The sequence below is a fragment of the Sphaerodactylus townsendi genome, linkage group LG04 (genome assembly GCF_021028975.2).
Source record: "Sphaerodactylus townsendi isolate TG3544 linkage group LG04, MPM_Stown_v2.3, whole genome shotgun sequence".
NCBI lineage: Eukaryota > Metazoa > Chordata > Lepidosauria > Squamata > Sphaerodactylidae > Sphaerodactylus > Sphaerodactylus townsendi.
In genome coordinates, this window is record NC_059428.1 from 23,184,367 (window position 1) to 23,198,729 (window position 14,363).

The 14,363-nt window shown below is 42.1% G+C and overlaps 1 protein-coding gene across 8 annotated transcripts in view; it reads left to right on the forward strand.

Moving 5' to 3' along the window:
- YAP1 (Yes1 associated transcriptional regulator) overlaps positions 1–14,363 on the forward strand; it is a 100,349-nt gene that overhangs the window by 59,277 nt on the left and 26,709 nt on the right. For 4 of the 8 annotated variants that reach the window (XM_048493739.1, XM_048493741.1, XM_048493742.1 and 1 more), the window contains exon 4: positions 905–1,018. The exons of the other annotated variants lie outside the window; for them this stretch is intronic. In XM_048493739.1, the coding sequence (XP_048349696.1) occupies positions 905–1,018 (114 nt within the window). The remainder of the gene's footprint in view (positions 1–904; positions 1,019–14,363) is intronic. 8 annotated transcript variants of the gene reach the window in all.

The following is a 14,363-nucleotide window of genomic DNA, read 5'->3' on the forward strand; positions in this document are numbered from 1 at the left end:
TTTCCTCCACACTTTCCTTTGCATTTCCTTGGGGTAGTCTTTCTAAACAGGTTTTTCCCCTATTTTGGATGGACAATGCTGAGAGCAATTGCAAATTTATCAACGTCACTTTTCTCATCTATACGTCTGTTTACATCTGTTTGTGTGTATGCGTGCGAAATTTGCATTGGAGCCACTGGGGCATGTTGTGCTTCTGTGATATCTAAATGGAGAACAGTATTAAAATTGGACATAGCTCTGAATGGAATGCTGTAGGTCCCAACCAATAAACCACAACCTTTACGATTAACTAGCAATAAAGTCTCACATAATTGGAGCACACATACAGTTGAAAAAAATCTAAACAGTAGGGGGAAAGGTAGAGGTTATACATAAAAGGAATCAACATTTCAGCTTAAATTCAGGAGTATATCAGCTGCTTCTAAAAGGGGCTGAGAGAGAAACGATGGAGGCAGTTGCTATAGATCTGATTATTTATTGATTTCATTTTTATCTCACCCTTTCCCAACCAGAATCGGCTCAAGGCCGCTATTATGAGGCCTTCACCACAGAAGGAATGATCTCCTGTCTTTGTAATTAGTAATTATTCCAGTTGAAAACCCTTTGTAATTATTCCAGTTGAAAACCCTTGTAATGGGGCAAATGTAGAATAAATAAGATGGAGTGACTGCTGAGGTAATTTCATAACCTCCAGAATTTTAATAAAAGTGCTTCAATGTAACACAGCTGCTTTTTCTGTCCCCCGATTCCCCTCAATCTTAGGGCTACTGGAGAATGAAACTATTAGTTTCATGTGCTGTGTTCTATTATACATTTATTTGGGGTTTATTTCTTTAAATAGCTTAAATCTTCTCAGTGGGGGCAAACCCGAGCCTACTATGAATTGCTTCCTTCTGTGTTACAGGCCCGCTCCCTGATGGATGGGAACAAGCCATGACCCAGGATGGAGAAATTTACTACATAAACCATAAGAACAAGACCACATCTTGGCTAGATCCAAGAATTGACCCACGCTTTGGTAAAAGTTCCTCTCACTTCAGACTCTCTTGTTTTATTTTGTTTCACTTAGAACAGTTCTATATATAGGTAATATTTTATTTTTTTTGAGTTGGAACCTATAGCAAAGACTAGGCTGGCCACTTCAGATTAACATGTGAAATGTATCCCCTTGCCTCTCCAAAAACCATTTCTCTTCAGTCACCTTCCAGATCTGGCAACACATGAAGTTTCTCCCTATTTTCTCCCTTATTCATTCAGTTTATTTACTTGAAACATTTACATTCTGCCTTTGCACCCAAATAAGGTCCCCCAAAATGGCAAACATTACAAACATTAAAATAGCATTCAAAAGGTATATATAAATATTTACTGCCACCTACCTCTAGTTCTCCCCTGATTCCTCCCACCCAGAAGGCTAGGGAGGGAGGGTAGGTTAGGACTTTTCCTCCCCCCAGACAGAGTTTTTTTTTAAGTTTTTTGAAAGGAAAAGTTGGGACCACACTTCCTTTTGGAATGAGTGAAATGCCTTTTATATCAATTTTGCTCAAATGCTCTTTAAGAAGTATCAAGTTTTTTTTACATAAAGCAATCTACAGCATTAGATGCCAATTCTTATGAATATTGTCCTTTAAATGTAAACAGTTTTGGCCACTGCTGTTACAACCTAATAGGCTTATTTTTATTTTATTTATGTGTACTGAAGCTAATATTTTCAATTTTAAACTTAACCCAGTCTTCAAATGTGATAGTCCTTAATGCTGTGACTTCATGAAGACTGTTTCAAAATTTAAACAAACTGCCTTTTCCACAACTACAAAGTTCACAGGTACAATTTTCTACTTTTTCCCCCCCCCCCCCCCCCATTTGTCTGATAACAGATGCTAAGCACTAGGGTACAACAGTTTGTGATGTTCTCTCTCGTATATATCAGACATATTTGTATTTTGTTTGAACAAAACTAAGACATTGATACTTTCAGTTTTCATAAACATACCAAGTAGTACAACTATACATGCTAAGAGTTTTGAGTGATGCATTATATTGTTAAAGGAGTAAAATAGGTTAAGCTTGGTAAGAAAGTAAACAGTGCTTAAATTTTAATTTGCTCTCCCAAATTGCTTATTTGTGGTAAATGAAATCCCCCTACCCCCGCTTCAAAATTTCCAGAGAACTTGCATTGTTTCTCCCATCCTTCCCATGGGTTCTTGCTTCACAACCTACTGTGATATTTACCATTTCTTAACTGTGTTCAAAGCACATGAACCATCTTCTCAGTCTCCATATTACAAACAGGGGATGTTAGTGGTCGGTTGTCTGAGTCGTCCTCAGAGGGCAGAGACAGAATTCCAACCAGGACCGTTCCAGCCAGAGTTCTATCTGTAAAAGTCCCCTTTTTTTCCTCTTAAAGCAAAACTGCTTTCCTAACTTTCTGTCCATTCAGACATCTGACTGTGTCATCACTGCTGCCTCAATCAGCCTTTCTTCTCTGCTGTTTGGCTTTCCAGTTCGTTCACGGCAGATTCAGTGTTGACGTTCTGATTGTTACTTGCTCCCCCGCAGTGAAGATCTTTGTGGAATATCCGTGACTTCACAGTAGCAACTATCTGTTTGAGTATACACAGGATTGCAGGGTCAACTTAGAGGCTATGAGCGAGAACCACATTTATACTGAGATTTTGGCATTTAAGGATTATTTTTAGGATGCCAGTCTTTGCACTCGAATAATTATTTAATAGCATCAAACTTTATTCCTGCAACTATCTATATTTATTTTGGTGTAGCAAAATGTTTATTTTCGAATAGGGCTGGGGAACATTCATTCTTCTAAATCTTAACAAATACATAATGATAATTTAGGACATAACGGACAATCTCAGGGAAAATGGCTTCCAAGTGGGTGGGGGAAATCTGGATTTTCTTTCCTTCGTCCATCAAGGCTGAACTGTGATTTTTCCGAAAACTTTGGAGTACAGTAATGTAAGAAAAATTGGACGAAAGCCAGTGAGCCCTCCCCATTTGTTTGCACTTGTTCAAATGCACCATGATGCTACAGGGAAGCAGGCATGAAGCTCTTCCCAACAGCACTGAAGCTAAGGCATATAATCCATATCCATATGGAAGTCATCAGAGGTGCTACGCATCTTACTCTAGTGAGGCTGAGGCAAACACTTGCCTATCTTGATGTGCTGCTAAAATGATCAGCTGATCCGGCATTGGAGCAAGGCAAGACCACCCACCTTTACTTCAGGCTTTGGCCTCATTCCTTCTCATTGTTACCCTCACTGGGAAGATAAAACATACTGAAGAGTAGAATAGCAAACCTCTGCTCATGAACAGACAAGGTAATATTTCCTCAACCGTCTGTCAAAGTAGTTAAAATGTGATTTCCCTGTCCTCCTTCCTCTATTCTTTTCATGTATGGCAGTCTGCATTAATCTGTTTTAGTGGTTATAAATAGGGAAAAATGAGTGCCTTTCTGGACACACACAATACTGTATCTTAAGTATGCAATTATAATTTGTGTTTGTGGTTTTTAATCTTATTTTAAATTTGAAGTGTGTATGAAGTCTGTGTTTAGTAGTTGTACCCATCTATGGGCCCAGATGGAGTCTTTGGGGGGCCATGGTAGCTCTTGGTAGCTCTAACCTTGAGGAGGGAGTGTTGCTCAGTGGTTGGATAACAGCTGGAATGTTATATTGTTCACCGCCCAGAGCCTTCTGGGGGTGGGCGGCTTATCAAATCCAAATTATTTATTTATAAATTAATTAATTTATAGCAGTTTCTCCACAGCCCCAGTTAAAAAAATAATTAGATGACAGATGATGTAAAAGACCTCTCCCAAATCCAGAGAGTTGCAGCCAGTCAAAATATTTTACATTATTTGCTTACATTATTAATTGTCTGCCTTCCTTCTGGGACATGGAGCAAGTCAACATAATCAACAGGATGCGACATTCAGAAAATAGTGCAGTAGGATCAAGGTTGTAGAATCAACCAGAAATCTAAAAACAGAATTGATGAATGAGTATTAATATGACATGTTAAAATAGTGCCAAGTTACATCGTGGGGTCCTTCTTACAGTGAGCTATGCACAGGTGTGTACGCCCGTCCTTGATCATTTGTCCAAGTGACGTTGTAGATCATTTTGTACAGTGCAACCCTATTGCCTGTGTGGAAAAATCCTCTTGACCAATATCGTGGTCTGACTTCAGGCAACTTAGTGTGCGTGTTCACTACACCCGTACTCCACACAGCAGCCTCCTGGGTTCCTGTGACACCAGGCATCCTATTTGCATACATCAAAAGGGACCGCTGGAGAAAGGAGAAGGTCCTGAACAGAAAGAATGGTGTATGTTTAGTGTATCAAGCACAGTCTAGCAAGCATTAATGCCACACAGTTGCTGTCCCTTCCAATATGGCATGCATGAAAGACCCATGCAAGCTGTATGACAGCAAATGATGGAGACTCAGTTGCAGAACCCTTCAAAAGATGGGTGAAGGATGCTTTTGGGGAGAGCTCTGTGTAAAGCTGTGACTGGGCTTCTTTGTTACAAATTTAAGGCACCCGACTCAGCTTCGTTGAGAAAAAATTATTTCACTGCTTCTTAAAGTGGGTCACAAAGGGAAAAAAAATTAACAATGAAATGGCTAAAACCACCATAAAATTATGTAAACAAACTATAAAAACGGCCAACCCCTAGCATAGATTTCTGTAGAACAGCCTTGAAGTTAAATGTAAAAACCATGAAAATAACCAAGAAAGATTAAATTTGTGAATCAAAAGTAAAGAGGTGTTTTGGCCTGACACCCGAAGGAGCATCGAATAGATCTTTCCCAGGCAGTGGTATGGTGAAAGGTGAGGTGCCGCCCCTGAAAAGCCCTACAGGTGATTTCTCCACCTGTCCCGCATCTCCTGGGGAGCTTGCGAACAGAATTTTAACTGGTGAGATGAACAATATAGAAAAAGGTGGTCCTTCAAGTACTTTAGCTGCAAGCTGTTTATAGTCTGAAAGATGGGAATCAGAACTATGAATTGTGCTTTAAAACAAATGGGCAGCAAGTGTAAATACTTCATCACAGGACTGATACGAATCCCATTGTCCGTCATGCCCTTTCGCCCAGAAACTTGCACCAATTAAAGTTTCTGTATAATTTTCAAAGGCTTGAGCTTATTGATTCTATCTTAGTTTATGCAGATGATGGAAACCAGGCTAAAGTTGCAAGTTGTTTCCAACAGATGCCTTGTAATAGCGAGGTTATGAACACTTGCAGATTTCCCAGTGCTTAATTAATGGCTTGCGTAGATTTGGAAACAGTGAACTGGACGTTCCTGTGTAAAGTCACTCCAGTTTTCACTGAAATCAGTCCACTTAAGCTAAAGTGACTTCATAGGGTTACACTGCTAGTTTTGAAGTTAACTTAAATTTGGTTGGAATAGAATTCAGGATTTTCCAGCTAGAATTGTGTGTCTATTTTAAGGGTATTTTGCCCTAAACAGCCACTCTAAGTCCATCGTTTCCCCATGCAATTTCGTTGTCATGTAAAACACTTATGCTCTGGTATCCCACAAGGACTGTGGGTTCTTCACGGAATAAGCAAATTAAGAAAAGCAGTATAATGATTTTTTATTATTTCACCGAGAAATGATAAAGATGAAGCTTAAGATCAGATTAAAAAAAAAAATCCCACTAGCATCATTACAGAACCCAAGTTAGCATCCACAAAGTGCAGTTTGAGCAAGATTTGGAACAAAGAGAGGTTTGCAATACTGCCTCAGGCTGGTTGTTCTAGCAGGCTGGATCAACATGTGGGAGATAGGGAGAGAGAAGCTGACAATGAGTTGGCATGCAAATTCATGGCAAGTGAGGTGGTGTTCAGATATGTGGGTTCAAGTTCTTGATGGGCTCTGCAGATGATGACCAGCACGTTGAATTTTGCCTTTAAACCAGTAGGCCAATTATTTCTCTCCCTATTGATAAATCTGAGCGGAAGTTCAGTATAGTCTGCATTTACTTTCTGCTAGCAGATGAGTACTGCAGGATCACACTGGAGGGAACAAACGTTTTGGTGGAGGTACTCAGAATTAAAGAAACTGATTCTTTGTTTATTTTTTAATTGATTGATTTTGCATTGTATTTTGTAACCTATATATATCTGCTTGTATGGTTCAGTTTCCCGTAATGAAGAAGAAGAAGAAGAGTTTGGATTTATATCCCCCCTTTCTCTCCTGTAGGAGACTCAAAGGGGTTTACAATCTCCTTGCCCTTCCCTCCTCACAACAAACACCCTGTGAGGTGGTTGGGGCTGAGACAGCTCCGAGAAGCTGTGATTAGCCCAAGGTCACCCAGCTGGCATGTGTGGGATTGCACAGGCTAATCTGAATTCCCCAGATAAGCCTCCACAGCTCAAGTGGCAGAGCGGGGAATCAAACTCGGTTCCTCCAGATTAGAATGCACCTGCTCTTAACCACTACGCCACTGCTGCAATGAATGAATGAATGAATGAATGAATGAATGAATGAATGAATGAATCGGCAATTATTGCCAATGCACAGCTGTTGATGCCCATAGCTGCCAGAGGAACATCTGTGTTTTCTACCAATAGACGCTTCTGAGATCAGATGTGGGGCAGGAAATTCTCCAAAGCTCCATTCTTCTGTGGAAAAATTATATATAAATCCAGTCTTATCTGTGGTTGTTAGGACTGTTGAGTTGCAAGGCGGTCTTGTTAGATGAGTTAAATGTATCACATGAAGCACGGATAAAGAAGGGTTAGTTTTTATACCTCGCTTTTCTAAAGGAATCTCAAGTGGTTTACAATCACAATCCCTTCTTCCTACAACAGACACCTTGTGAGGTAGGTGGGACTGAGAAATTCTTTAGAGAACTGTGACGGGCCCAAGGTCACCCAGCAGACTTCATGTGGAGGAGTAATGAATCAAACCCAGTTCTCCAGATTAGAGTCTGGCACTCTTAGCCACCTTGCTGCACTGGCTCTAAAGCCCCAGTGCTTGTGCATGCCCATGGTGTGTTTGCTCTCTTTTGCTAAAATTATTTAAATATTTAAAATTGTTTATTTAAACTTGAATTGTGGGGGAAAAAACCACAGCGTGGTCTACAGTTGACTTCAAGAGCAATCTCACATTGCAGCACAATTTGGGTTTGGGTTTTGTTTCTCTGTGCACGTGCATATGGGCTTCTCTTTTTTTCTGAAATAAAAAAGAGGGAAGGGGAGAGCTAGAACATAGAAGGGGTCCAAGCGACTCAGTGGCTGCACCTCTCTGTTTGGTCATGGAAGAGTGTTTGGGAATCCCATGGAAACAAATCTTAGTTTCTTGAAGAGCAGGGTGTCAAAAGCAGAGTTAGACTCATGGGTTTTCAAAATGTATTGATTAGGTAAAAGGTAAAGGTGCAAGCTCCAGGTCATTGCTGACCCATGGGACGATGTCCCATGTTGTTTACTTGGCAGTCTGGTTTTTTTGCATGATGGGTTGCCATTGCTTTGCCCATTCATCTACACCAGTGGTGGCAAACCTATGGCACGGGTGCCAGAGGTGGCACTCAGAGCACTCTCTGTAGGCAAGTGCGCACAGAGTTTGTCATGGGGGGGAATCCCCCCCACACGCACACATCTAGGCTGGCCTAGGCCGCTGGACTTGATGTGCATGCACCTCAGCAGGGAGGCTGGCGGGCCTGGTGCCTGTGCTTCAGATGGCTGCTGCCTGGGGGCGGGGGAGGGGGCAGAGGTGGCAAAAATGCTAGAGAGGTGCAGAGCGGCACATGTGGGACTTGCTGGAGGCTACAGCAGGCTGGCCCCTGCTCGAGGGGGTTATTCAGGTTAAATTGCCGTGCTGGCACTTTGCGATAAATAAGTGGTTTTTGGGTTGCAATTTGGGCACTCGGTCTCGAAAAGGTTCGCCATCACTGATCTACACGTTACTCCCAGCAAGCTGGGTACTCTTATATTGGCTAGTCTTGGTTATTTTCAGCTGACCAAATCATGTTTTTTAGATAGTCTTCAGATAGTCTACTCGAGAAGTGCAGGCTTTTTGTGACTTCTCAGCTTTGTGTAGCTAAATGAAAACAGTGTGCAGATCACTGAGTAGGTCACGTAGAGATTGCACAAAAGGCTTTGAAGTTTTACTGCGTTTTGACCTATCAACAGCTTTAAACCCTCTTTGGGGAGAGGCATTCGTTAACCTCATGTATACCATCAAACAAGCCCTGCTAGAAGTATTTCATGCTTTCTATGTTGGCTTCACTGCTGATTTTCTTGTAGTTTAAACATGCAACAGTGGGATGTCATATATAAAATCCCAAGTTTTAATATGGAGAGAGAATTTGAAGATAGAGATGGGTTTGGAGCTTTTTCAAGCCAGTGAGACACCAAGCAGGTGCCCTGCTCTGTTACGTAATGGTGTTGCTCAAGGTCTTGCTTCAGAAAGGGGGCAGGACTGCGCCACACCTGGATATTATGAAATGATGAAATCACAGACTGGTCAAACACCTAGTCAATTTGAACTAGGCAACTCAGGTAGCATACCTGGCTTGTTTGTTTTTAATTTTCTCATGTTCTGTCACTAAGTGTGATTTGATTATAACCCCAGATCAATAGTTCATGGCATAGCCATAGGCAATAAATACGAAATAGAAAAAGTTTAGTTTGGGGAAGATCAGGGAACACCCAGTACAATTTTAACGCCGCATTTCCAGGTACTCCACTGGCCAAAGCTGCTTAGGAACTCATCCTGCATAACACAAACCAGGTATAGTTCTGTTCTGCAAGCTTCAGTTGTGGTACTTCAGATACATGCCATAATTACTTAAAACTGAAAACATGATCCTCAATCAAGCTTGCTTGCTGGATTTGATATTGAAGTCAAACCACGGTTAGATGTTAGAACAGTGTTTCCCAACCTTTTCGAGGTCAGGGTACCCTTGACCTCACTCTTCATATCTCACGGTATCCCTGCCGCCACCCTCCACCTTCCCCTCCCATTGCCCCTGCTTGCCACACCCCTCATTTTCCCCTCCCAAGGTGAAGGGTAGCACCGGGGGGGGGGGTGGCTGCTGACCTTGTGGCAGGCCCTGCCCCATGGGCCAGCTCCATGTCCTTGCTGGCGCCGGTGGGAGACACCACAAAAATGAGGGGGGGGGCGGTAGTGTTGCTGCGGTACCCCTGGGACATGCTCACGGCACCCCAGGGTACCACGGAACCCTGGTTGAGAATGGCTGTGCTAGAATGAGAAGCCCACAGTGATTCTAAGGCTGTCCTCTTCCTTACTGTCTGAAGGTAATCGACAGTTTGTTGCTGCTTGAGAACCAGTAAACTGCAGTTAATGCTCCAAACCTTTCGCAAACTGTGGTTAAACCATGGCATGACATTACATCTGATATGAGTCAGAGAGTGTTCTGTATAGCAGAAAGAGCCACAGGCAAAAAGTCCCTTGAGGTTTAAGTGTTACAAACTTGGCATGGGGACTTGGATTCAGTGGGGTGTTTGTGTGAATGTAGGGTTTTTAGACACAGAATGCAATATCCTTGTACCATAGCAAGTGGGGAAAAGATGGGAAGATCCAAAACTGTAGGTGACAAATTGTACCATCAGGCAAACTGAATTTTAAAGCTCTGTTGAGCAGACAGCGTAGACAAGTAATCTTCCTTCTTTCCTGACTTGGGACCCGATTAAGCAGGTAACCTGCTGATTTACAAGCATGTGACAGGAAGTCATGTGATACGAAGGGAGCGAGCCAGATGTATGAGCTGACTTCTGACATGGCCAGGACATTGGGTGGCAGACCAGCAGAACTAGAGATGGGAAACCCAAACCCACCAACGAGAATTATTGTAGTGAGGAGCCAGCTAAGAATCAGAGCCACGGAGGAGATTGTGACATAGCAGGAGTTGATCTGCTATTCATGTCAGAATCCTGACCTTGATTGGATAACCTCTTGCATAGTTTGTAATTTTCGTAACTACTGTAACAATCAATGGGTTTGAATACTTGTTCAGGAGACCCATGAAATAGCAAGGCTGGCATTTTATTTGATCAGTGATCGTCCTTCGTGATTTATTTTTAAAACAATCAGATCAGTCATTTCGATTATTGTGCGTTTAAATGCACCACGTGCAGCACGGTGAGTATCCAAAAGAAGAGGGCAAAAATGGGAAGGACTCCTTTGAGTTTCGAAAGGAGTCTTTGCCCAGCCACCTGGAGGCAGTTTGTACCTTTTGAGTGGGCTAATATTAGGCATATCAAATATTTTAGGCCCTCCCACCCCCCACACGAAGTGCTGCCAAAATTGGTGGGGAGGCCGTGAAGTTGCAGTACAGGCTTGTTTACTGTGGGCAAGGGGGAGAGAGAAGGACGGCGTACTGCTTGTCCCAGGCTGGAGCTAGCGAGTTGGAAAGTTGCACATCTGGACCGTGTGTTGATTATCTGAAATGAGATCTGAAAGGAAGCGTTTGTTTTGCTGCTTTCCCATGCGGTTGCTCTCTGTCCTGTCATATTATCTTCCCTCCCCCCCCTTTACTTGTCAGAGCCAGTAAAGGCACTCTGGAATAAAGAGCTAGAGCAAAGGTCGCAAGCTGGAAGCATCTCCCAACTGGAAACAAACTCTATTTACTATAAATAGAGGCGGCTCTTTTCTGCAAAGGGGCTGCAACTCCTTGCCTTAAGCTTTTGGTTGTTTCCTAAATCTCCTAAGACACTGATGACTATATCAGTTAAGCTCCAAAAGTCTTATTATCCAAAAGAGATGCATACAGTTGTGCATGTATCCTTTTTTAATTGCATAGTTTCCCTCTTTGGGCACACGGTGTCCAGGCCTGAGTACATGCCAGATTTGGGGGGTGGGGTGAACTTTTTAATCTGTTCCAGACCTTTTCACTCAAGAGTTCTAACTGAGTGACTGAGTGGCATGGGGGGTGGGCAGGAAAAGAGAAACTCGGGCACGTGGGTTTCTCTGATCTAACGGAAATGAAGACTGGCTTTTGCTGAATGGGGACATTTGTCGTAAATCGAAAGAAATAATTATCCTTGCAACCTTCTCTTAGCTGACCAACTTCTTCCCACTGCCCCAATAGCTTATACAACACTGAAATTCAGCTGCAGGTTTAAGTGGAAGAGACCTTTGTCCAACGGGATGTATTTTGGGGCCCATCGATTTATTTATTTATTTATTTCTATTTATAGGCTACCCTTCCCCTCATGGGTTCAGGGCAGCTTCCAACATGAAATAGTAACAAAATAAATGAAATACATTTGTACAAAGTGTGATGCCAGCCAGCATGTATGAAAAATATGAATAATAGATGGTTAAATCTTTCTCCAAAAAAGGAGTTGCTGATAATTTGCAGAAGGGAAAGATGAAGACTTCTGTACTCTACTAGTAGAAGCACAACATACTATATGAAATTAACATGTCCAGATGCAGAATATGGAGTGGATTTTTAAGTACACAGAGCCTTGATCTTGACATATGATTTAGGTTGCAACATTAGAACAGTGTGTATGGAACTAGAAACCAGTATCCAAGTTTTCTTGATACAGTTTGCGCTGCCCTGGTTTATAGATGTGCATTGTACATTCTGTAGTCAGAGCTTAAAATACAATGAGAACTTACAGGATATTTCCCTATCCAGAGCTGGGAACCCTATTTATACACTGCTTTTCACTCTGGTAGGTACCCAAAGCAGTTTACTTATCCTCTCCTCCCCCATTTTATCCTCCCAACTGTTCTGTAGGTGGCTTAGACTAATACAGTATGACTGGCCCAAGGTCACCCAGCAAGCTTCCAGGGGAATTCAAAACTGGATGTCATAAATCCTAATTAGACATCCCAACTATTACTCCACAGTGGTGGCGAACCTATGGCACGGGTGCCAGAGGTGGCACTCAGAGCCCTCTCTGTGGGCACGCGTGCACAGAGTTCGTCATGTGATAATAGTGTAATTATTTCAGGGAGATTATTAGCATTAAACCTAAGACCTAGTTTTGGGGAAGCAGTGTAGGTAACCCTGTTAAGTGCTGTTAAACCCTACTGATTTTCATGGGAAGAATGAAAGCGAGATCCTTTACCTGGGAGTAAGCTCGGTTGCTGGCAATGGGGTTTGCTTCTGAGTAAACCCTCCTAGGGTCGTGATTCACCCGTTCGAAGCGTTGCACAGTTGCTTCAAAGCAAAGCCACCAACTACCACCAAACCAAGCTTGCTCTCGAGTAACGCGCGCCTTGGAGCCAACTGTTTTTTCTATACTAAAACCTCAGTATTCAGGTTAAATTGCCATGTTGGCACTTTGCCATAAATAAGTGGGTTTAGGGTTGCAGTTTGGGCACTCAGTCTCGAAAAGGTTCGCCATCACTGACATAGGATCTCTGTAGTCTTTGGGGTTTGGGGGTGGGGGTATATTACATGATTCCTCAACCTGTAGATTATCCAGATGCCATGCTGGATGACAGTGTGGTAAAAATGTCCCTCTTTTGAGGCTGCAATGATCTCTGCAGATTGATTTGGGCTTTCTAACTTTTCCCATTCCTGAGACTCAACATAGAGAAGAGGAAGTGATTTCTTGGTTCTTCATCTAATAAACTGAGCTGCTAATCTTGTTTATGACTTGACCACTTACAGACCACAATTACTCAACTGCTTTCTGGTCTGGTGAAAGGAAAAGGTAGTCTCATGACGTTTACTAGGCAGACTGTGTTTACCGGATGGTTTGCCACTACCTTCCCCTGTCGTCTATACTTTACCCCCAGCAAATTGGATTCTCATTTTACTGACCTGGCAAGGATGGAGGGCTGAGCAAACCTTGAGCTGGCTGCCTGAAACCATCTTCAGTTGGGATCGAACTCAGGTTGTGAGCAGAGCTTTGACTGCAATACTGTGGCTTGCCACTCTGCACTTTGGAGCTCTATTCAGGTCTGGGCTGTAAAATACTTGACAATTTTCTTTATATGGAAAAGCATTAGAAATGCATTAATACATACCTATAGTTTGTTTATGACTGATTAGGCCACACTCAAAATAAGGAGTGTGATGTGGCCAACATACAACTGTGCAGTAGAAAACGGACTAGACAGTATGCAGTTTGCATCAAAATAGAATATTTGTGTAGCGGTTTCAAGAAGTATGAATGTAACATGTTGGGGCTTTTCTTTGTTATGTAGTACCCCTTCCCTCTTGTTCTAAATCCCTCCTTCCTCCTAAATCCCCCTCTTTCCTTCCCAAAACAAAGAGTTATTTGTTCCTTGTCTGCCTGTGAGGTCTTTTGCTACTTGCCCTGCATGTGGGTGTCGAGCCCCATATTTAAATGCTTCCCTGATACCCATGAAAGTTAGAAACAGGAAGCTGGTAAATCCTGGCTCTAGCGGATAAAGGGAGTTATTTCTTTCTTCTTGGTTCGAGAGGAACGAAGTATTTAAAGATCTTTAAGGAACCCCCTTTTAAAAAAAATCAGAACGAGCATTGAAGGTGTATAAAAACAAGGGTGCGCATAGGAAGGTTGCAATGCCAAAAATGCTATTTGTGTGGTTTTGCTGTACTGTATCCCCTCCTAATTTCAATTCAATACTTTGATTATGGTCGTAGACTAACCATGTAAAAACAGCACATAGAAACAATGTAAAAAAGGTCAAACAGCCAACGATAAAGCCAAAAAGATTACAAGAATAGCAACGATGAAAGGAATAAAAATACATATTACCCCTTTTCAATGTGAGGAATTTGCACGTTTATTGAACGCAAGACTACATTTTTGACACACAGAAGAATAAAATTGTGCTGCAGCATATGAAATATTAGGCTTCTTATTCTCAAGCAAAATTTTGTTCAAAAGTACTCTGTATCAGGTGTCTGGGATAAGTTTCCAAACGATATAACTGGTGTAAATTAGCTTGTTGCTCTCAACAGCATAAAATTCACAGCAGCGTATCCCCCTATGAAATTAGTCATGGACCCCCACCCCACCCCTTCCTCTCAGTAACTTTATGAATTAAGAGTATTGCTTGCCTGTTTGAATACAAAGTTTTATAGTTCAAGCAAATACAGTGGAACCTCGGTTTTCATTCATTTCGGTTTTCATCGATTTTTTCAGTGAAAAATTTGTCTCGGTTTTCATCTGTTTGCCTCGGTTTTCATCGATTTGCAGTAAGGTGCAGGGGTTTGTGGAGAAAAATCACCTGGACAAAGCTGTTGTAGGCCATATCTGCAACTTGTTTAATGACAATGACTTTCCCCTTCAGACATTTCTTAAAGAGGTGTCAGAAACAGACCTCTTTGGACAGCTTTTTGGTGCGACATTGGTCCACTGACTCTGAAGCTGGTCCTAGTGCTATTGTTTGTTACTGTTTTCAGCATTAAACAGT